The sequence below is a fragment of the Myotis myotis genome, unplaced genomic scaffold (assembly GCF_014108235.1).
Source record: "Myotis myotis isolate mMyoMyo1 unplaced genomic scaffold, mMyoMyo1.p scaffold_m19_p_24, whole genome shotgun sequence".
NCBI classification, from domain to species: domain Eukaryota; kingdom Metazoa; phylum Chordata; class Mammalia; order Chiroptera; family Vespertilionidae; genus Myotis; species Myotis myotis.
The window spans coordinates 4376818-4397967 of record NW_023416329.1 but is presented as its reverse complement, the minus strand read 5'-3'; the positions used below and the strand labels follow the sequence as shown (position 1 = coordinate 4397967).

At 50.9% G+C, this 21150-nt stretch overlaps 1 protein-coding gene across 2 annotated transcripts in view; it reads left to right on the top strand.

Annotated features, from left to right (window-relative positions):
* Positions 1 to 20706, top strand: part of VSTM4 (V-set and transmembrane domain containing 4) — a 100104-nt gene extending 79398 nt beyond the window's left edge. For both annotated transcript variants that reach the window (XM_036356046.1, XM_036356044.1), the window contains one exon: positions 19292 to 20706. In XM_036356046.1, the coding sequence (XP_036211939.1) occupies positions 19292 to 19417 (126 nt within the window). In that variant the 3' untranslated portion in view covers positions 19418 to 20706. The remainder of the gene's footprint in view (positions 1 to 19291) is intronic.
* Positions 20707 to 21150: the final 444 nt, after the last annotated feature.

Sequence of the window (21150 nt, the reverse complement as noted above, 5' to 3'; positions counted from 1 at the left end):
TGGATCCCTTTCTGTCGTCCACCGCCAGGTGGTCCCCACCGATCATCGATCCGTTAAATAAAAACCAGCTGCACACCTGCCTGTGGGGCACGGGATGCTGCCTCGGCAGTTCTGGCCGCTTGGAAACAGCGGCCTCCACAGCATTTTCGGAGATGGCACTGGTCCTGACCACAGGTTTCCTTGTTGACTGCTTTGTTTGTGTGTTTGTTTGCGCTGGAGATTTTTCATGGGAACTAAGTCCTGGGCAGTTCTATTGCATTTCAGAAAGATTCTCTCTTTTATGGATGTGCTCCCAATAACAGTGTTTTAAATTCCAAACTGTCCCCTGATCATTTCAGATATGAAAAGACTTAACATTTTCTCTACCAACAAGAAACACGTGAGTTTGGGAACTAGTTTGCAGTTACTACAAAGCACATCCAGGGAGGCGCTGGCCGGAGCCGGCCTCGCTCTGAGCAGCAGGCCAGGCCTCGCCTGCAGGTTTTAGTTAAACTGGGATTTATTTTCCCAGGAGGCAGCATCGACCCCGGCTCACGCTGGTCAATATTTACCTCCCAGATCAATAAGGCTTGATGGCCGCCGAGACTTAGTCAATAGTTGCTTGTCTCACACAGGCTTTGGTGGGCAATTTAGAAAATAGCTTGGAGGCATCCTTTCGGGGGCCTTTGTGCCCGTTTAGGCGTTTAATTCTGCGATTTTTCATTTTTCCACCATCTCCGTGAAGCAGTGCTTCCTGGGGCAGCCAGGCCTCTGGGCCCAACAGCCCTTTTGCCTGGCGTGATGGTGACAGGGGCTCACCCAAGAGGAGAGACCAACCTGCCCACTGCCTCCATGGACCATTGACTGGAAGGGAGAATCTCCGTTTTCTGAGCACCTACTGTGTGCCAGTTCCTCTGCCAGGGCCTTGATGGCCCCATTTCTCATCTCAAGTGTCCACGTCAGCTCTTGGTGGACCCCCTGTGTCCAGGCAAACTCGAGGGGCTGGGCCCTGTGTGTCACCCGCAAAGGGCTCGCAAGTGGCAGCGCTTCATAAGGTCCGAGGCAGCATGGTGCTGGTGAGGAGTGTGTGTGCCAGAGACTGAGAGTGGCTGGAAGTTAAAAAAAATGAGAGGAAAGAAGAAGAAAGAGGCAAGAGAGGCATTTAAACATTTTGTAATCAAGGATGGAGACTGCCTCCACATTTGTAGCAAAACAGCCAAACACAAGCACCTGCCCTCGCAGTCGGCCAGCAGGTGCTGAGGCCCGCGGCCGCGCAGGTTTCTGCCGGTCAGTGTGTCTGACGCACGCAGCTTGCCTGGCCTGTGCACACGGGGAGTCTCATTCCAGTGCCCTCGTTCTTCATCCTCTGGGGGCCGGAGCACTTCCACAAAATTCAAACGTGTATTGTCCCTTTAATCAGGGTGGGGAGGGGCACTTCCAAGACCCCTGGAAGCCTCCTGGGGACCCCTTTCCTGCCCTTAGTGGGGTGTCCTCGCAGTAGAGCTCCCAGCACCTTTGGTGCTGATTCCCACCGATTCCCACTGTCAGGAAAGGCTGTCCCTGCCTCCTGGTCTGGGAGAGTGAGAAAGGCGGGGCCTGCTTCATTCACATCTCTTGGGCCCGGCTGTGGGGGAGAGACCCGAGGGGAGAGGAAGCAGTGCGGAAGGGGAGGCAGACCACAGCTCCAGCCCTCCAGCCGCTAGCAGCCAAGGACACCAAAGCTGACAGAAAGGGAAGAGATGTCACCCTCTGGGCTAAGGCATTTTCCTGCCCTCCTCTGCCTCGGTCAGAGCCCACCCTCCTCACGAGGTGGCCCTGCCCACTCTGGTGTCCTGGTGCCCGCAGCCCTGGGTGCAGGGAGGGCGTCCTGGTGCTCACAGCCCTGGGTGCAGGGAGGGCATCCTGGCGCTCACAGCCCTGGGTGCAGGGAGGGCATCCTGGCACTCACAGCCCTGGGTGCAAGGAGGGCGTCCTAGCATCTGCAGCCCTGGGTGCAGGGAGGGCGTCCTGGTGCTCACAGCCCTGGGTGCAGGGAAGGCATCCTGGCACTCACAGCCCTGGGTGTAGGGAGGGCATCCTGGCACTCACAGGCCTGGGTGCAGGGAGGGCGTCCTGGCATCTTCAGCTCTGGGTGCTGGGAGGCCGCGCTCCTGCTCCAGGAGAAGGTGATTGCTGTGAGCAGAGAGGATACCGAAAGTCAAAGTCCGGAACATCTGGGCTGTGGTCCCAGGCGTTGCCCAGGGGCCTCCTGCATCGGTCTATTGTTCTAATCCCTCCCCACGTGGCTGCCTAGGGGCTTGCCTCCATCCCAGCGCTGTCCATGTCATTCCCCTTAGGACACTCTCAGGGCCCCTTCCCTTCCAGGATGGGGCATGGCTTGCTGTGATGGTGGGGGTGGGGGGCTCATAGGCCTGCCCCACCTGTCTCCTGCTCTGCCTGGCACCCCACCGGTCTAGGCCCTCTTCCCAGTGGCCCCATGGCCTCTGTCCTCCCACCCACAGAGCTGGCAACTCCCCTGCAGGATGTGTTCACTCAGCACCTTCTTTTTGAGGCCTCCCGCCCCTTCAGTCCACTTTTCCACAAATCTAGGTTCGCCCGGACCTCAGAATTAATACCCGTGTGGGACAGGGCCCTTCCCATCACCAACCCTCGTGACACGTCTCAGTTAATCTATTCCTTCTGCTTCCTGGATGCACAGATGCCCTGTCCCTGGAGGCAACAGGGCTCACTGGCCATTGCCCAGCCACCTGTTCTCCTCCGGCCTGTGGCCACGCCCAGGTGGGCAGGCTGCTGCGCTTCCCCACCTCCCAGTTCTGGCCGGCCCGGGGCTCCTTTCTCCTTGAACACATTGCCTGAGAGCAGCAACCTGTGCAGCCCATTTTCTTTCCAACCGGGGTCTTCAAGCCACTTCCAAACTGGTTTTCTGACTGACTGTGGAACACCCCCTGGAAGCTGCACACATCCCCGCACTTGCCCTGGCACACCTGCCAGCCTCGCCTTCCCTGGCTGCTGCACCCGCAGCCCTGCCCCGGGGAGCGGCTGTCCTGTCCAGGTCTAGCTGCCTCCTCCCTCAGCCCCGTTCCCTGGGACCCAGCCTCCCTGTCAGGTTTTGGGGTGCCCAGGCTAGACCCTTTCCTCCTGTTGCTGCCCAACTGGCTCACAAGCTCACCCCCTCCCTGTCCACCTGCTGTCAGGGCCTCTCCTGGGCCCCGCAGCCCTGGCCTCACTTGTGTTTCAGCGCTTCCCACTCCACCTTGAAGTGTTCAACCGCCTGACCTGACTTTCTCCCTGGCGGGAACCATGTGACCCTACCCTTCTCACACTGTGAAGTCAGGTGCACTGTCCACACCTAAGTACAGACACAGACCTGTTCTTTAATTGTGTGACATACACGTAACCTAAGACTTACTACCTGTTGTAAGTGAACATCTCAATAGTGTTAAGTACATTCACGTTGTGCCAACAATCCCCAGAAATCTTTCATCATGCCACTCTGTGCTCACCAAACACTCTCTCCCCTCCGCAGCCCTGCAAACCACCCTCCCACCTCCTTCTCTCTGACCCACCCTCTAGGTATCCCACGCGGGTGGCCTCACTCAGTGTTTGTCCGTGACTGGCTTATTTCACTTGGTATAATGTCGTCAAGGATCATCCATGTTGCAACATGTGTCCGCATTTCCTTTCTTTCCAAAGCGGAGTGATACTGCGCTGTGTGTCCACGCCACATCCTGCTTACCCGCATCTGTCCGTGGGCGCTTGGCTTGCTACGGGAATAATGCTGCCGTGAATACGGATGTGCAAGCCTCTTTGAGTCCCTGCTTTCCATCCTTTGGTATGTGTACCCTGAAGTGAAATTGCTGAAGGAAAACCACATGGTAATTCTATTTCTAATGTTTTGAGGGAATGAAATGACACTGTTTTCCATAGCAGCTGTGCGAGTTTACATTCCCACCAGGGAATGTTGTGCATCAGGCTCTGACTTTCCTACGTCCTCTCCAACACTTAGCACTTGGCTTTTTGATAACAGCCACGTGGACGGCTGTGAGATGGCATCTCGCTGTGGTTTTGATTGTTGTTTCCTTGATGATCAGCAGTGCTCTTTCTGTTGTTGAATTGTAGGAGTTTTTTATATATGTCTTTTTGGATATTTATCTCTTATCAGATACATAATTTGCGAGTATTTCCACCCATTCTGTCCGGTGCTTTTCCTTCTCTTGATTGTGTCCTTTGATGCACGTGTTACGTTATCACTAGCTCTAGTTTTAAAGTCACTGAGAACCTGTCTTCCTCATTCCTGTGTCCCCAGTAGAGAACCTGGGGTTGGCGGCATGTGCGTGAAATGGACGAATGATTGCGGACAGGTGTCTGAGGCCGGAGCTCTAACTCTTCACTGCTCCACACGGGATCCGTGGGCCAGCAGCCTGGGTGTCACCCAGACGTTGTAGGTCCCACCCTAGATCTACTGACCTCACAGCGGCATCAACACAACGACCCCAGGTAAATGCGAGGAACATCTGAGAGCAGTCATATGCGGCTCTGGGCTGCGCCCTCTGCCGGGTCCCTGCCAGCAGGACAGTGGCTGCGGCTGCCTCCAGACGGGCCTGCTGACCCTGTTGGAAGGGAGTTCAGCCGCGAGGAACTGTGGGCTTTTCTTATTTAATCGACAAAGAAATGTAAACCCGAGGATCTGCTTCTAAAGGGCACTGTGGCTCATCATTCCTGAGGACCTTTCTGGAGAGTTTGTCCCCCCTTCAGCTGGGGACAGCCCTGCCCGGTGACCCAGGGCCTTGCGCAGGTGGAATCTGACCTGCTTGTCTGTCGGGTTTAAAGTCTGCAGCAAACCCGCTGCAAGACCAGGGTGTGCGGGTGGACAGAACAGGAGCGCGCACTTCATGATCCTGGAGAGGGAACCTATCTGAGACCCTGCCTCCCACCAGTGGTCAGCGGGCCGGGACCAGTACCTTGTGCAGCGCTGGCCCGAGTCAGAAAGGAGCCCCTTCGCCGGCCTGGTTCTCACCGCCCAGAACACACAGCCAGGACCAGAGCTGCTCTGAGCGGGAGAGAGAAGGCTTTGGGGCACACTTGGCACCGAGAGATTCTGGGAGGATTTCAGTAATAACCCAAATCCCAGCAACATGGTTCCCGAGGACACGCGCCTCAGGTTCGTGAGGGATGTTTGTAATAAGCCCGAGAATCCCTCTTGTTGTCGCTCATTTGCTCGATAGAACTGGTTTCAGTTAGATGTGCATGAAAAGGATATATTAACCTGCATAAAATATGTGCATAATCTCGCTTTAAAATTAAAAAGGAAGAAACCCACAACCGCATGTACAATATATTACCCCGCGTAAAAGCCTTGGGAAAACCCGGAGCGTCGCTGTGCCGCGCTGGTGCCGTTTCAGAGACGCGCATTCGCGCTCCCTCGGCGCCCGCAGGCCGCGGCGGCACGGGCCCTGTGCGTGTGGACTGGAGGGAGGAGCGCGGGGAAACGCAAGTCACTGGTTTCCTGGGCTTCTTGCCGTCGGAGAGAGTGGGGGCTCTTCCATGAGTGGGATGCGACCGTCAGGGAGAAGGGATCAGGCCTCCCAAAGTGGAAGTGGGAGCGTCTATGAGGGGCTGTTGGCCCTGACCTAGGCTGGCATGTCCTGGCAGCATGAGGTTACTCCCAACCCTGCCCCCCACCCCATCCACAGACAGCCACCAGGCGGGAGGCTCCTCAGCCACTCGGAGCCAGTGGAGGCTGGTGGAGGCTCTGCTTTTATTAACGACAGGCCACGGCACTGTTACGTCCAGGCAGTCCTTCAGACTGCCGCCACCTTCAGCCGTCCTTAGGACCCCTCCCAGAGACCACAGGGACCCTCCCCCAGAAGTGCCGCGAGGAACCGCCCGCTGGGTGGCTTTGTGCTAGGAGCGGGTGACTCTGGGCTGACCGCCTCGGCCGTGTGTCCCCGTACTGCATCACTGACTCACACCGGCCACTGTGCGCCGGCCGCCCGTTCAGTCTCCAGGCGTTTACTGAGCGCCCCCGACAGGCAGTGTGCACGGTGCCCTGGGGACTGGAGCATGGGCCTGGCAGCGCCTGGTGAAGGTGAACAGGTGGCAGAGAGGTGAACCAGGCCCAAGGTCCAGCAGACCTATCCCATGAGCGCCCCCACCTGGCTGCACAGGCCTCCCCACCTGGCCACCATGGCCTTCCCATCCCGACGCACAGGCCTCCCCACTTGGCTGTGTGGCCTCCCCACTTGGCCACGCAGGCCTCCCTGGGGCCCGGGTGCCAGCCTGGGACGGCCAAGTGTCTGCAGGCAGCGTCCCTGCAGAGCGCTAGCTTGCTTCCCTCTCTGCTCAGCGGATTTGCTGCCTTTATTGGGCATCTCATTGCCGCAGGCATTGCCCTACTGGGAAATTGTTTCTTAACTTTTCCACTCTATTTTATTTTTGTAATCTCATGGAACAATATCATTTGTGCTCACATTTGATATTTAAAAAAACTTATTTCATTTAAAACCTCGGTTTTGAATGCAGAGCACTTCAGAGTGGTTATTAAAAGACTTTTTCAATCTCAGATTGAGAATACCAGAAATGAAGTGCCATTTCAGAGAAAGAGGAAAACATCACCATGGTATGTGTTACATCCAGCGAGGCACTTATGTCAGGAAGGAAATCTCTGTGAGATTCTAAGTTCAGGACAATCTAGCAATACCTTTAAGGGGCTTTGTTTCTCTGGCTGATTCAATTTTAACTTATTATTATAACTTTCTGAAGCTGAATTTATGAACTCAACAAGCACGTGGGATGTCCCAAAGGCAGCAGCCTAGTGGATTTGTGATTAGAGCATGCATAGAGATATGAATACAAACTATGAGTTCACTCATATGCACCCATTGCCCATGTTACATATGAACTCAACAAATGAGCTCACGTATCTACTGCTGTTTATATCTCATCTTAATGCTTGGTTTATGCCCTGTACTTTGTGTCCATGACATAATGCAAGTGGTAGTGATGGTGATGATGCTGATGAAGGTGGTGATGGTGGTGGTAATGGTGATGAAGATGCCGATGGTGCTAGATGGTGATTGCAGTGGTGGTGATGATGGTGATGATGGTGATGAAGGTGGTGATGATGGTGATGATGTTGATGAAGGTGGTGGTGATGATAGGTGGTGATGATGGTGATGATGCTACCTCCCAATGCAGGCACAACCCCAGTGCTGACATTGGGACAGCCCTAAGCATTGTTATTATCTCCGTCTCATAAATGAAGCCGGGGAGGCACAAAGAGGTAAATACAGCACAAGCTGCTGCAGCAGGAAGTGCCAGAGCTGGTCTGGCCAGACACCTGGCTTTCGGACCCTGTTCTTCCCCACTGGGCTCTAGGCTCTGCTGTCTCTCAGCAAAAATGCTCAGGAAAGCCCTCCAACAATGTCAGACTTGCGGCCTGTGGGCCGCATGCCTCATTTAAATATGCAGTTTCCTACGTGCCAGGTGGCACTGAGCGTATCTCCCTAGGAACTAGGCGATATCAGCGGCGTGCTCCAGCCCACTCCATTCCAGGAGAGGGCAAGTCTATCTGGCATCTTGAAACCAGCCATTGTGGGGGGATTTCCACGTGGAATCACCAAACACTGCAAGTTAAAGCCATTTTCTTGGAGAGCCAGTTCCTCAGCAGGTCCCAGGCCCGCTGGCTGAGGCCGTGAGCAGTGGCCCCGCCCCTGCCTGCGTTGGCCAGCCCCTCTGCAGCACAGCGCGGCCACGTCCCCGCTGTTGGCCACAGGCGTGTTCTTTCTGTGCCCACGCTGTATGTGAGATGGCAGGAGTACCTTCTGCGTAGAGCTGTCCGTGCACTGAGTGAATATTAGGGGCTACAATTACATTCTGGCGGGAGAAGGCAGGCGGTAGCCGAGTGGACAGATGTTACAATGCTAAGGGGATACGTGCTCTGCGGGGCAATGGAGGGGAGTAAGGGGGCCGCAGAGGGACGGTGCTTAGGGCGAAAGGTCTCCTTGGAGCAGAGGCCCAACTGGTTATTCACAGCAGCAAGCCACTCTGCTATGCGGGGGAAGAACATTCCAGGCAGAGAGCACAGCCTGGCAAACACCTTGAGGTGGGCCCTGAACCAGGAGCGCTGTCCTGGTGTGTCCAAGGGCGACCGACGGCTGCAGCTGTGGTGAGCAAGCGGAGGTGTGGTGGGCCAGGCCGGACGAGGGCCGTGCAAGATTGGGACAGGTCGGGTCCTATCGGGACCCTGGGGTTCATTCTAAGTGCGGTGGGAAACCGCTGGAGGATTTGCGTAGAGCCGTGCGCAGCATGGCGTGCGTGGCCTGTCTGTTTAGAAGGAGTATCTTTCCTACTATTGAAAAATATGTCAAGGGACTTTTCGGCACCCCCCCAAGGCCAACCCGTCTGTTACGTGATATTTTCCAAATGATCTCTGAGTGTCTTCTCTCTGTCTCTAAATATTTCAAAGAGACGAGTTATTAAAATGACATTTACTTTATAATAATTAGCATAGTAATAATAATTCAATACTTATGTAACAACTTACTTACCAGGTAATTTTCTAATTATAATACATTTATCAATGCATTTAATCTTCAAAATAACCCTGTGAGGTAGGTACTGTTTTAAATCTAACTTTACAGATGTGGGAATGGACGCACAGAAAGGCTAAGTTACTTGCCCAGGGTCACACAGCTTATACATGGAAGTCCTGTGTCTGAGAACCCGTGCTCTGTGGTACCCTAGACCAGTGGTCGGCAAACTCATTAGTCAACAGAGCCAAATATCAACAGTACAACGATTGAAATTTCTTTTGAGAGCCAAATTTTTTAAACTTAAACTATATAGGTAGGGACAGTGTTATTAACATAATTAGAGTACTCCTAAGGCTTAGGAAGAGCCACACTCAAGGGGCCAAAGAGCCACATGTGGCTCGCGAGCCGCAGTTTGCCGACCACTGCCCTAGACGGCCCCTGGCACAGTCCGATGGATCCAAGAGCGTCTCAGCTGCAGGCGGCCGGAAGACCGAGTGTGCAAGGTCGGAGAGTCTCAGTGGACACCGACACAGAGTGGATGCCCAGACACGCTCTTCTCTGAGCACAAGCATCTCGCCAGCAGCTCTGCCAGGAAAAGTGCTTCAGGAAGGCAGCTGGGCAGCATCCATCTCCGCTCCCGGGGGAGAGAACGAGAGTGCGACTGTGTTCGATCACGAAGCGGTCCCCGCGCCTCTGCAGGTCTCATGTATCCGGACCCTCCCGAGAGCATCATCTGTAATAACATTTTCGCTTCCCAAACATGCGTGGCTTAAATCTAGAGACATTCATCTCTCTAACGACTTGCACAGCCTCAGGCCTTTCTGGGCCCGGTCACTCGGTCACTTCTGGGCACTAAGCCAGGGGCATGTGACTGTCCTGCCAAATTCATTCTGGGAATATTCTTTGCTAAGCAGCCTGTGACTTCCCCAGAGTGCTGTGAATTTGCTCAAGATTTCCGAGTGACTTGGTTCAGCCTCAGGTGCCGACAAGCCTGGGTAGGACTTTGAAACTTTCATCTCCATCCGGGACCTCTCTGAGCGCCACATCCTTCTAGTCTATGCAAGTCCCAGAGAACACGGTTATTTATTGGCCATTAATCGCTGGTAGCTCTGTGAAGGCTGGGTGTGGGTAGGAGTCTGCAGATAGAGCCCAGATGGGACTCAGGTACAGATCTCTGAGGCAGCAGTGGGAGGCCGCATGTGGTTCTCTCAGGGCGCCTGTGTCTCCATGGGCAGTGACCGAGGGTCCTGGTCCCTGGCCCAGATTGTTAAGGGAAGTCTGGGCCGCAGTCACCGCCGGTGCTGGGCTTGGGGGGGCAGCGGTCCCAGCCCTCGGCTCTGAGTGAGCATCTGGGATCAGTTATGCTGCTGGAGCCAGAGGTCCACGTGGAGCACGGAACTCCTGGAGGAGACGCACGCGTGGACCTGGAGTGTGGCTCCGTGGTCACCTCACAGAACGTCCGTTACGCCATCAACACTTCTCAGCTTCGTGCTTCCGCCTGGCCAGCGGGCACCTCTAATCAGGAGTCTGTGGGCACCTCACCCCCAGCCTTGCCAAGTGGAGCTGCATCCCTATCAGCTGCACTGCTCGGCGGCACCGGTTCCTTCCTTGGAGGCGAAGAACCTGGCGGGAAGCTAGGGGTCACCTGCAGGCATTTCCGTGGATGTCTCTCCTGCTCCCCACTGTCTGCTCCGTCAGTGCATCCGTGCACCTGCCCTCAGAGGATCTTCAGTGCTGCAGCCCCAGCCTCTGCTCCCGACACCACGCCGGGCTCCCGGCCTCTGCTGCGGGGGTCAGCTCCCTCCCACTCAGCCCCTTGAGCTGACGCTCACGCGGCCCACAGAGCAGTGCAGGCCCGTTCTGAAAACCCACTTTCCCACGTTTAGGATTTGTGCCAATAAAGCTTTCCCGGTGTCTTTGGAAGGTCGCCATTTCCCCACTGGGATCTCGGGGATTGTGTCTGCCTGGCTGGCTCGCCTGGGTCTAGACCTTCACACAGAGCCTAGGGCCTTGGTCACGTGTAAGAATCCAGACTCCAGCCAGCAACAGCTGCATGACCTTGAGCAGGTCACCTGCCTTTATTCTTATTTAATTTTACTTTTTATTGATTTTAGAGAGGGAGAAAGCAGGGGAGGGGAGAGAGAGAGAGAGAGAGAGAGAGAGAGAGAGAGAGAGAGAGAGACGCATTTATTGGTTGCCTCCTGCGTGTGCCCTGACCAGGAATCGAACCCACAACCTTCTGGTGCACAGGATGATGCTCAAACCAACTGAGCCACCCTAGCCAGGACAGTTACCTGCCCTCTCAAGCCTGTTGGCTCATCTGTGAAGTGGGCATAACCACTGGGCCCGCCCCATAAGGTTGGTGTGAGGGCCGAATGAGAGAGTGAAGATTAGTTACCATTTGCTAAGTTCAGATTCTCAAACAACACTCTGCCACCTCCCAAGTCACTTCAGATCATGAACTGTGTGCCATTATTTAACCTCTCTGTCTGGGAAAGATGTCTCTTTTGTTCATTTTGATTTACTTTCATTTAACTTGCATCTCAGGGAACTCAACCTCTTCTCTTCATAATATGTTTAAGCATAAATAAATACGCCAGTCGGCAGGCCTGTGGAACTCAAAATCAAGTCAAGTTCATATCCAAGACACGCTGATTCCATAGGACCGCTCGGGACCACAGCAACCTCTCCCTCCTGAGGGGACCCAGCGGGGGCCCTTCATCAAACGGAGCCTCACTGAGCACACAGCCCCTCAGTGCCAGGCTCTCCATGTCCTCGCATGATGAGGAATGTCGTTTTACCAGGCACTACTCTGCTGAATAAAGAATGAGCACTTATCTTGGAGGGGAGAGGAAGTCTGCTGGGTACTATGCAATTCTCTCCTGGGTAAATGGATTCCTGATAGTGCAGCTCCAGGAGAACTGCAGTCACGTTTTTAACTGCAAGGTGCCGTCAGCATAAGCATCCATGTCCTGGGTATTGATCTGAGCTGTGATAATGGTGTTACCCACTGAGCTTCTGACATCGGAGAACTTGCTTGGGCTGCAATTGCATTTTTCTTTTATTTCTGCAACTTAATTCCACCTGCGCAGTCAACTGTGATCCCTATGAAAAAGGGTGGTTTTGCTGGAGTCTGCACAGAATTTGAAATCTCTCTCTCCTGGTTGGAATGTTAATCTTTGGCTCGAATCCTGGAAACACATCTACAAAATGAAATACTCAAAATTACCAATGAGGGGCTTGAAGACTGGACGCTCCCGGAGGTGCACGGCTCCTGATCTTTGAGTTGACTTCCTAGTTTTAGTCCCATGAAGTCAGTTCTCCGTGTAGGCGCCCTTTCTATTCCCTAGAACTGGGGAAAGAGCTCACAGTAGAGGCGGAGGCCCAGCTGGCAGGCTTCCACCTGCTGCTGCCTCCCTCAGCACCCAGGGAGGTGACGGGAGATGGGAGACATGCCTTCCAGCCCCTGACACTGGTGAAGAGGCCGGAGGCCTCACTGCGGTAGAAAGGACTCTGTGATCGTGTTCCTGATCCTTCTGAGGGGGTGCTGTGCTGGGGGGGGGGGGGGCGAATGTGGTGGTGTCAGTGAGCACTGGAGTGCACATCTGGGATCAGCGAGGTCTTAAGGAAAGACCACTAGAACCTACTAGAATAGAAATACTACACACACGTGTGCACAAGTAATAGAGCGAATGGAACTCTCAGGCCTGCTGGCAGGAGGGGAGAATGGCGCATTCCTGGACAAGCACTTTGGCAGGCTCTTGTAGAGTTAAGCATATGCTGTTCACCTCACCCAGCAAACTCACTCACGGTGTTTACTCTGAGTAGTAAAAACGCCTTTTGAAAACCTGCACGTGAATATTTATAGCAACTCTGTTCACAACTGCCAAAAACTTGAAACAGCCAAATGCCCTCAGCGTGTGAATGGATAAGCAGACTGCAGTGCATGGCATACCAGAGTCCTCCTAACAACCAAAAGGAAGAGACGGTGAATATATGCAACACTTTGGATGAATGGAGGGAATTATACTGAGAGAAAAAGCCAATCTCAAAAGGTTACACATGGTATGAGTCCTTTCATATGACATCCTCTAAGAGACAGACCCCAGTGACCAGAAACAGATGGGGGTTCCAGGGCAGAGCTGGAGGGAAGACGTGACCACAGAGGTGGCATGGGGGTGACAGAACTGCCGTGTGCCCTGTCACGAAGGTGGCACTCATCTGTACGTGTGTTAAAGTGCAGACACTGTCCATCTAAAAACACTTTCACTGCATGCCATTTAAGGAAATTAAATCGAAAATTTGTGGAAAGTCCTCTTTGTGCCACTGGAAGACGTAGCAGGAGGCACCGCGAGTAGAAGTGCAGTCTTAGGGCCGGGTGCCCAGCGTCAAGCCCCGCCGTGGGGGCAGCGCAGCGAGGGCGGGAGCTGTGGGCTGGGGTTCTACCTGCGAGGGCTCCAGGGCCTCTCTGGTCTTGCTCCCCAGTGAACGGGGTGAATGCGTCTGTCCTCCTCCTCTGCTGTCCACACCAGATGCGCTGAGAGCTGTATGCCCACCCTGAGCAGGGAGTCCCTCTCCTCTCCTGGACAGAGGCTGTGCCCTCCCCATCCCTTCTCTCTAATGCATCAGTTTTCTCAGGCTCCACAGCAAAGTATCACCGACTGGGCAGCTGAAGCGACAGGAATTCACTCCTCAGAGTCCTGGGGGCCAGGCGTCTGAGACCCGGGGGTTAGAGGGCTGTTTTCCGATCCTTCGCCGTGGCGTGTGGATGGCTGCCCTCTCCTGTGTCGTCACGTGGTCTTCCTGCTGTATGTCTCCGTGTCCTCATGTCCTTTTCTTACACGGGCATCAGTCATGTTAGATTAGGGCCCACTCCAGTGACTGCACTTTACCTAATTACCTACTTAAACCCCATCTGCAGATGCAGTCATATTCTGAGGTGCCGGGGGTTAGGGTTTCCTCATATGAATTTTGCAGGAACACAATTTAGCCCATACAACTAATTTTCTAGAATCTATTTCTTATCTGTCAAAATGTATCCAGGGCTATTTAGTTTAGGTAGCTCTTTGTAACTCATAAATAATTCAGAACACAGACAAATGGATAATATTTTAACCGATTCTCTTGTGAGAAGGTGATGACGCCAAAACATTTATTTATTCAGCATCTTCTCTCAGGCCAGCATTGCATACATCATCTCATTTAAACCCTCACTTACATCAACAAGGTGCATCCCCCAAGGCCTGTGATGGGACTGGCCCAAGGTCACCCAGCTGACACTTGCATCGAGGTCCAAGTTCCTCTGGTACCTACGCTCTGTGGTCAGCTACAGGTCGACGCCTCGGGGCCTCTCTGCTCACCTCCTCTTCGTGGACACTTCCACGGAGCTGAGAGGTTGAAGACCTTTCTTTCCTCCTGCCCTCCTTTGACGCTTCGCCACGCGTCTATATCTGAACCGCATCCCCCTGCAGACTAAGGAGCAGGTTCTCCCTGGCCGGGAGGAAATGTGTGAAAAGTGAGGTTAAGGATACATTAAACAGTGGGGTCTAGAACATACAAGATACCAGGCAGTGGAACACAAATACTGAGCCTCTATTGGAGGGACAGAAAGGGAAGACGACCAGGAGTCTCTGGCTGGTAAAAAGGAAAAGAGTAAAGCCACACAGTCCTGGGAAAGAGGAAACGACCCCGCTTCCCACAGGCTCAGAAAGTTCTAGGCTTTTTCTAAGGGACCCCACCTGGGTGTCCAGCAGTTGGTCCACATCAGCTGTCTGAACCTCCCCGGCCAGTAAAGATGGCAACATGGGGCACGAGTGTCAGGCTCAGGCCTGAGGCCTGGAAACCTGCTTCTAGCACTTTCCTTGGTGTCTCAGTACCTAGAGCCAGTTGAAGAGCATTTCAGTTTGTAGCCTGCGTGCCAAGGGCCTATACCCTGTACTTCCTGCACCCCCGAGTGGAGGAGGCTCAGCGGGAGTTGTTCTGAGGGCCAGCAGATGTCAGGGAGCGTCTTGATTCATCTTCTGAGACCCCTTGCCTCAGGCACTAGGAGTGACTCCTTAGCTTAAACCCAGGGCCGGCTCGCATTGCCAAGGTTGTGGTCGTCACTGGCGTACCAGCAGGGCTCTGCGGCAGGTCCTCCCCCTGGTCCGCCCATGCAGCTACTGCACCTTACATCTGCGCCTGCGCCTGGGTTTATCGCCAGCCCTGGCGTCCTCCCTAACCCTACTGATAGGCTGAGCCTTTTCTCTGAGCTGCGTCTCAATGCACCTGACCCTCCACTAAACCCTGGGTGCAAAGGAAGGTAGCAGCATGGTGACCCTGTGCGGAGTCCCCACTGGCCCCCTTTCCCCGGCCTTTGGGAGTTTATTTCCAGTGAAGCACGCTGGGAAATGTAATTAGCACATGGTTGGTTGTGCCAGCCAAGAGTGCATGCCAGAAACACAAGAGGTTCTTTAAGGGTGCCAAGGACTGACATCATGCATCTTCTGTTGGAAACTGTATACACTTCACAAGTTGGAGGCTCCTGTGTGCTGCCTCATATCTTCAATCAAATTATTATATCCTAGAAATATGCATAAGGGAAATGATTCGACACACTCTGTGGTGGCGGGGGTTGGTGCTTGTAGCGGTAATTGAAGTACCTTTCCACTTATGAAAGTACTAATTTTATTTGTTTTTATTGCTTTTCTAGATGCAATTATTTATTTAGTGTGCTTTGGCTTTATTAGATTATGTTTACTATAGGAACATCATGAAAATGTATGAATACCACACACCAGCCACACCAGCCTGGCGACCTGCATTGAGAGAGCTAGTGTTATTTTTCATATCCAAACGTAATGGGATAACTTAAGAATAAACAGATAATCTACACTAGAAAACAATGCGATTTCATAGTAATGCAATAAAACACCTGGACAATATGATTTCATAAATCCTGGCTCTAAAATTTACATGAGTTGGGTTTTGAGTGCTTATCTGAGGACACATGGCATTTCTAAATGGAACCATAATGGGAAATGCAATTAAACCGACGGCAGGACGGGATGGGCTTTTTGTTGGCTGGTGAGATATGATGACTGAGAAGCAATGTAGAGTATGGGTGTCAGAAGACAAACAGGGGCCTCTCATCCCTGTAAATGCCCTTAACTTGGAAATGTCAATGTGGCCAGTCTGTGGAGGTGGCTTGGCAGTCGGCCCCGACGGGGCGGCCACAAGTTCTGCCGTATTCTTTTCGTCTCCCGTTCCCTGTCCCTGTTATGATGTTTCACTCAAAAGAAAAGGGGCTTTCTGCTTTGGGCATGCTTTTAAGAAACTTAAAAGAATGGTTCATTTGCTCTGAATTTTTGTGAGATAACCAAGATATAAGCACAAAAGAGCAGAAATCAAAACAAAACAACAGCACAACGAAAGCCGAAAGAACAAAACACGGCAATGTGGCTGCGTATGGGAAATCAGGTGTCTTTTGTGACTGTAAATTAGCCAATGCCTTTTATTTTTCTAATTATGAATTAGAATTATTTAGCACATTGTTTATATGCATGTGCCTACCACAAAGTACGTGATGGAGGGAGCCTCCCTGGCCAGAGGGGTCGATGGCACCAGGTCCTGAGGTTTCCAGAAGGTTCTGAGGGTTTTCTAAGATCCTATATAATAAAACCCTAATATGCAAATCAACTGAACAGCAGAACCACCCGTCGCTGTGATGCACGCTGACTACCAGGGGGCAGATGCTCAATGCAGGAGCTGCCCCTTGGTGGTCAGTGCACTCCCACAGGGGGAGCGCCGCTTAGCCTGAAGCTGGGCTCACGGTTGGTGAGCGCAGCAGCGGTGGCGGGAGCTTCTCCTGCCTCAGCAGCAGCGCTAAGGACCCCTCAGGGGATGTCCAACTGCCAGCTTAGGCTCACTGTGAGCCCACTAAACCAGCAGTTGGGCATCTCCCGAGGGGTCCTGGACTGGAAGAGGGCACAGGCCGGGTTGAGAAACCCGCCACCCCCAGTGCACGAAAGTCATGCACCAGGCCTCTAGTATGAGTATATGCACGTCTATTTCCTCACTCACACATTTACACAAATGGCGGTAAGGCATGTGGTATACATATAGCTCCATCATTCCTTGGAGAGACTGTGGCATATGCTCCATATAGAATGCACCAGTCTCTGTTGATGCTCATTTAACTGTTTCCAGGTTTTTGCTACGCCAATAAACACCCTCACCAACAATGTACAAGAGGACCTATTTCTTTCTATTTCTTGTGGCAATCTTTCTTTAAAATTTATTCAAGTATAGATAACATACAATGTTATATTAGTTTTAGGTGTACAGCTAGTGGTCTGACATTTGTATTCCTGATGGTGTGATCACCGCGATAAGTCTAGTGCCCATCTGTCACGGTGCAGAGCTATGGTGATATCATCACTGTGTTTCCCGTGCTGTGTGTTACATCCCATGACTTGCTTGTTTTATAACTGGAAATTGTGCTTCCTATTTCCCTTCAGCTGTTTCACCCATCTCCCACCCTCCCTTCAGGCAACCATCAGTGCTTTCTCCTGAAAGACAAAAACTGAGGTCAAAGTGTGATAGTAAGTCCCAATTCTCTTGTTAGGAAGAAGGCTTGGTCTCCCTTCACTGTCAGTCATTTGTGTCTCCTCCCCTGTGAGCTCTCTGGTCCTGCCCGTTATTTTTTCTTTGTTGAATTGTAAAGCCCTTTGATATGAGTTACAAATATTTTCCTCATTTTTTCAATTGTCCTTTGACTTTATTTAGAGACTATGTTGCCATATATAGCATGGAAATATCCTTATCCTTTCTCTATCGCTTCCAAATTTTGTATCATACTTTGAAATACACTTCACATGCTAAAATTATTTTTAATGTTTTCACACATTCTTCTAGCACTTTTGTGAGTTTATTTTCCACATTAAAATGTTAAATTCATCTGGAACTTCTCTGGTATAAAGACTGATACAGGGATATAATATATTTTTCAAATGGCTACCCAAGTATCCTGCCACCATTTATTGAAAAATAATATTTGGGTTAACTTCTGGATTTTCTCATCAGTTCCATTTGTCTATTCATTTGCCAGCACCACAATATTTGAATGATTGCAGTTTATACTTCTAAAATCCTTGGAATTAGATCACCAAATATTTATTTCAATGATGTTCCTTAAACATGGTAAATATATGCATATTTATGCCTATTTTATTCAAAATTCATTTTTAAAAAGGTTATTAAATTTTATCAGATGAATTTCCAGTATCTATAAAGATAACAAAATGGTTTTTCATCTATTACTATTGTAAATTATAGTAATAGATTTTGCACTCCTGAAAGAAAATTAACTTAACATGATTATCTAACTTTTAATATACTTCTTCATTCTCACTGAGTAAATTTGATTTAAAATTTATATTAATAAATGAGATTGTTCTAAAATATGAATTTTTAAATTTTTTATGCACTGGATAATTTTAATTATATTGGAATTATCTGTTCCTTAAAGAAAGTTTTTTCTTAGAAATTCTCCTATAAAACTGCCTATTTGTGCAAGAGAGCTTTTGACAATATTTTTTTCTTTCTCCTTTTCCCTCCTTTATGCTCTCTTCCTTTTTTCACTTTCTTTTATTTTGTTGATGATAATTAGCACATTCATATTTGTTAGAGTTTAACGCTTCTAATTTATATTTTTCTGGGACATTACCCATTTTATCCCGTATTTCCAATTTTTTGCAGTAAGTTGAGCAAAGTAGTTTTTTAATTTCAAAGTTTTTCTTTATTTACATTATATTCCCTTTCTTATTTTATTTATTTTTTTCCCTTTTATATATTTTCAGTTTATTTTTTATTTTGATTTATTTATTTTTAATATATTTTTATTGATTTCAGAGAGGAAGGGAAAGGGAGAGAAGAGAGATAGAAACATCAGTGATGAGAGAGAATCATTGATCGGCTGCTTCCTGCATGCCCCCCACTGGGGATCAAGCCCGAAACCCAAGCATGTGCCCTTGACTGGAATCAAACCTGGGACCCTTTAGTCTGCAGGCCAATGCTCTATCCACTGAGCCAAACTGGCTAGGGCTATTTTCAGTTTATTTATTTTATTGTTCTCAAAGCACAAGTTTTTGGATGTTTCTACTAATTCAACTGTCTTTTTGTTTTCTGATTCACACAGCCTGGTTTTAATTTACTGGTCCTTTGCTTTAATTTAATTTATTTATTTTGTTCTTTTTCTAACTTCTTCAGTTGGATGCTTCATCCATTTAACTCATATTGCTTAATATAAATATTTAAGTCTGATTTTTCACTGAGTACTGTATTTTTTAGGTTCTGGCAAGTATTATTTATCATTATTTCCCAGATATTCTGAAACTTTAATTTCATATGGCTCAAGTCATTTCAGAGAATTTCTAGATGGTAGCATTCTAGTTTTGCTATTAATTTCCAAGATTTTTGTTTCTGTCATTTTTCCTTTAGATCAGAGACTGTTAGTGGCATTGTTTTCACTTTTCAGAATTAAAGTTTACTTTGGCCTCCTGTTTAATTAATTTTTGCCAGTGTTCTATATTGACTCGAATTAAATCATGGTGTCTCCGCAGGGCACAGTGGTCTGTGCATGATGATAAGATGTGTGTATTACTTTATTCAGGTTCTATATGTCCTTGTAAATTTGTGTGCACTTGTTCCCCTTTGAATGCAACGAGAACGTGAGCCTGTGAATGAGCGTGCGTGGAGCCCACGGTGCTCACAGCAAGGCTGTGTGTTGTGTCTTTCAGCCGCGGATCGCCGAGGAGAACCTGACCTACGCCGAGCTGGAGCTGACCAAGCCCCCGCGGATGGCCAAGGGCATCCCCACCAGCACTGTCTATGCCCAGATCCTCTTCCAGGAGAACACGCTGTAGCCCGTCCTCTTCCGTGGTCCTGTTCAACTCTGCCACCCAGTTATTTATGAACCCTTGGAAGCGAAGTCCTTGTTTTTGCATTTTCACTTGTGCCTTCTGTGAGGTGGGGATCCCTCTCTTAGGGCGTTCCGGTGCCTTTAGAGGTGCCGGGCTCCTCCCCTCAAGAGTGGGGCCCTGGCCCGTGGACAAGTCTTCTGGGACAGTGTTTTCTGGGTATCCAAGGAGATGCTCTGCTGAGCCAACCCCCTCCCCAAGTTTCAGCTTCTTCCTCTGGATTTTAATTTTTACATCTTAATATTAATCTTTTATCTTCCTGTGTCTGTGATATTAAGCTCATGGTATATAGTATAGCTAGAGGAATGCCACTATAGGCCAAGGCGTGAGTGGTAGATATGGACTGATTGGTTTTCAGAAGATCAGACAGCCTTGCCAGGGCCCCCAAAGCAGAGCAAATGGCTTATTGCCCCCAGATACTCCACAAGGCGCCCTTGTAAACCGATGCCCTGACCCTGCGATTTATGGGGAGACAGGCATGTGGTGGGGAAGTCTGAGGTCTAATGGATGACGAACTGTCTCTGAAGCCCCCACCACAGACAAGCAGAGCCCTGCTATGGGCCCACCCCTGCGGCAGCATGGACCAGCCCTGCACAGAAACAGGCATCCTCCAAGAAGGCCTTACCCTTTTCCAGGGGAGCAGGGGCTGCCATCTTGACACTGAGGAAGCGGCCTCCGGGATCTGGGCCGAGGCCACCACTCCGACTGGATGTCTACTCCCTGGAGCGCGGTGTTGCCGGGCCCTCAGGGTGGAGCTTCGCAGAGCAAGTCCGGGGAGGAGGGCATGCGGCTAGACAGTGCTCACGTGTCTAGGGAGCATGGGAAATGCACGCCTTGGGAAGGTGGTCCTAAGGACCCTACTGTGCAAAGGGCCTTGCCCTCCTGAACTTGCGTGCACTTCCTGGTGGGTTTGGGTGGGGGTCCAGCAGGATCATGTGGCATAGTTGCCCAGGGCCTCACTGAAGATGACTCGTTCTCGCGAGGGCCATCCTGCCAACCATGTGGTTAAGGACACTGCTTTCTGCATGAGTGCGCCCTGGGTTACTATTGCCCATGACAGACATTGTTTGGTTATGTATGGACCATGTACATGTGATAAATTACATACTTTAAACACAGCCTTGAGTGTAAGCGGTGCCCCTTGTGCAACCACGTGAATTTCACTTGGTCAAGTGTCTTATCCTCTAATCGTCTCAGACTCATGTTATCTAATAAAAGAGAAACATGCAAATTGACCATACCTCTGCTACACCCACAAGTCATGTCCACAAGCCAATCAGGAGCGAGTATGCAAATAAACCCAACCAAGATAGTGGTGGCCAAGGAGCTGGAGCAAACAGGAGGCTTGGGTTGCCCTCGGTGATGGAGGAAACCAAGCTTCCCACCTGTCCTGGCTGGCTGTGGGCTCCACTCAAGGCTACAAAGTTTCAATTATAGAAGATAAATAAATCCCAGATACCTGCTTCCAGCCGCTGTGGCCTCTGCTCAAGGAGGGGCTGGGAGCCTGGGTTTCCCGGGGCTGTGGCCAGCTGGCAAACAGCCCTCAGCCCCTCACCCAGGCTGGCCAGCCACCCCAGTGGGGACCCCCACCCTGGAAGTGGTGTGGCCAGCCTTAAAACAGCCCTCAGCCCCCACCCAGGCTGGCCATGCACCCAAAGGGGACCCCCACCCTGAAGGGG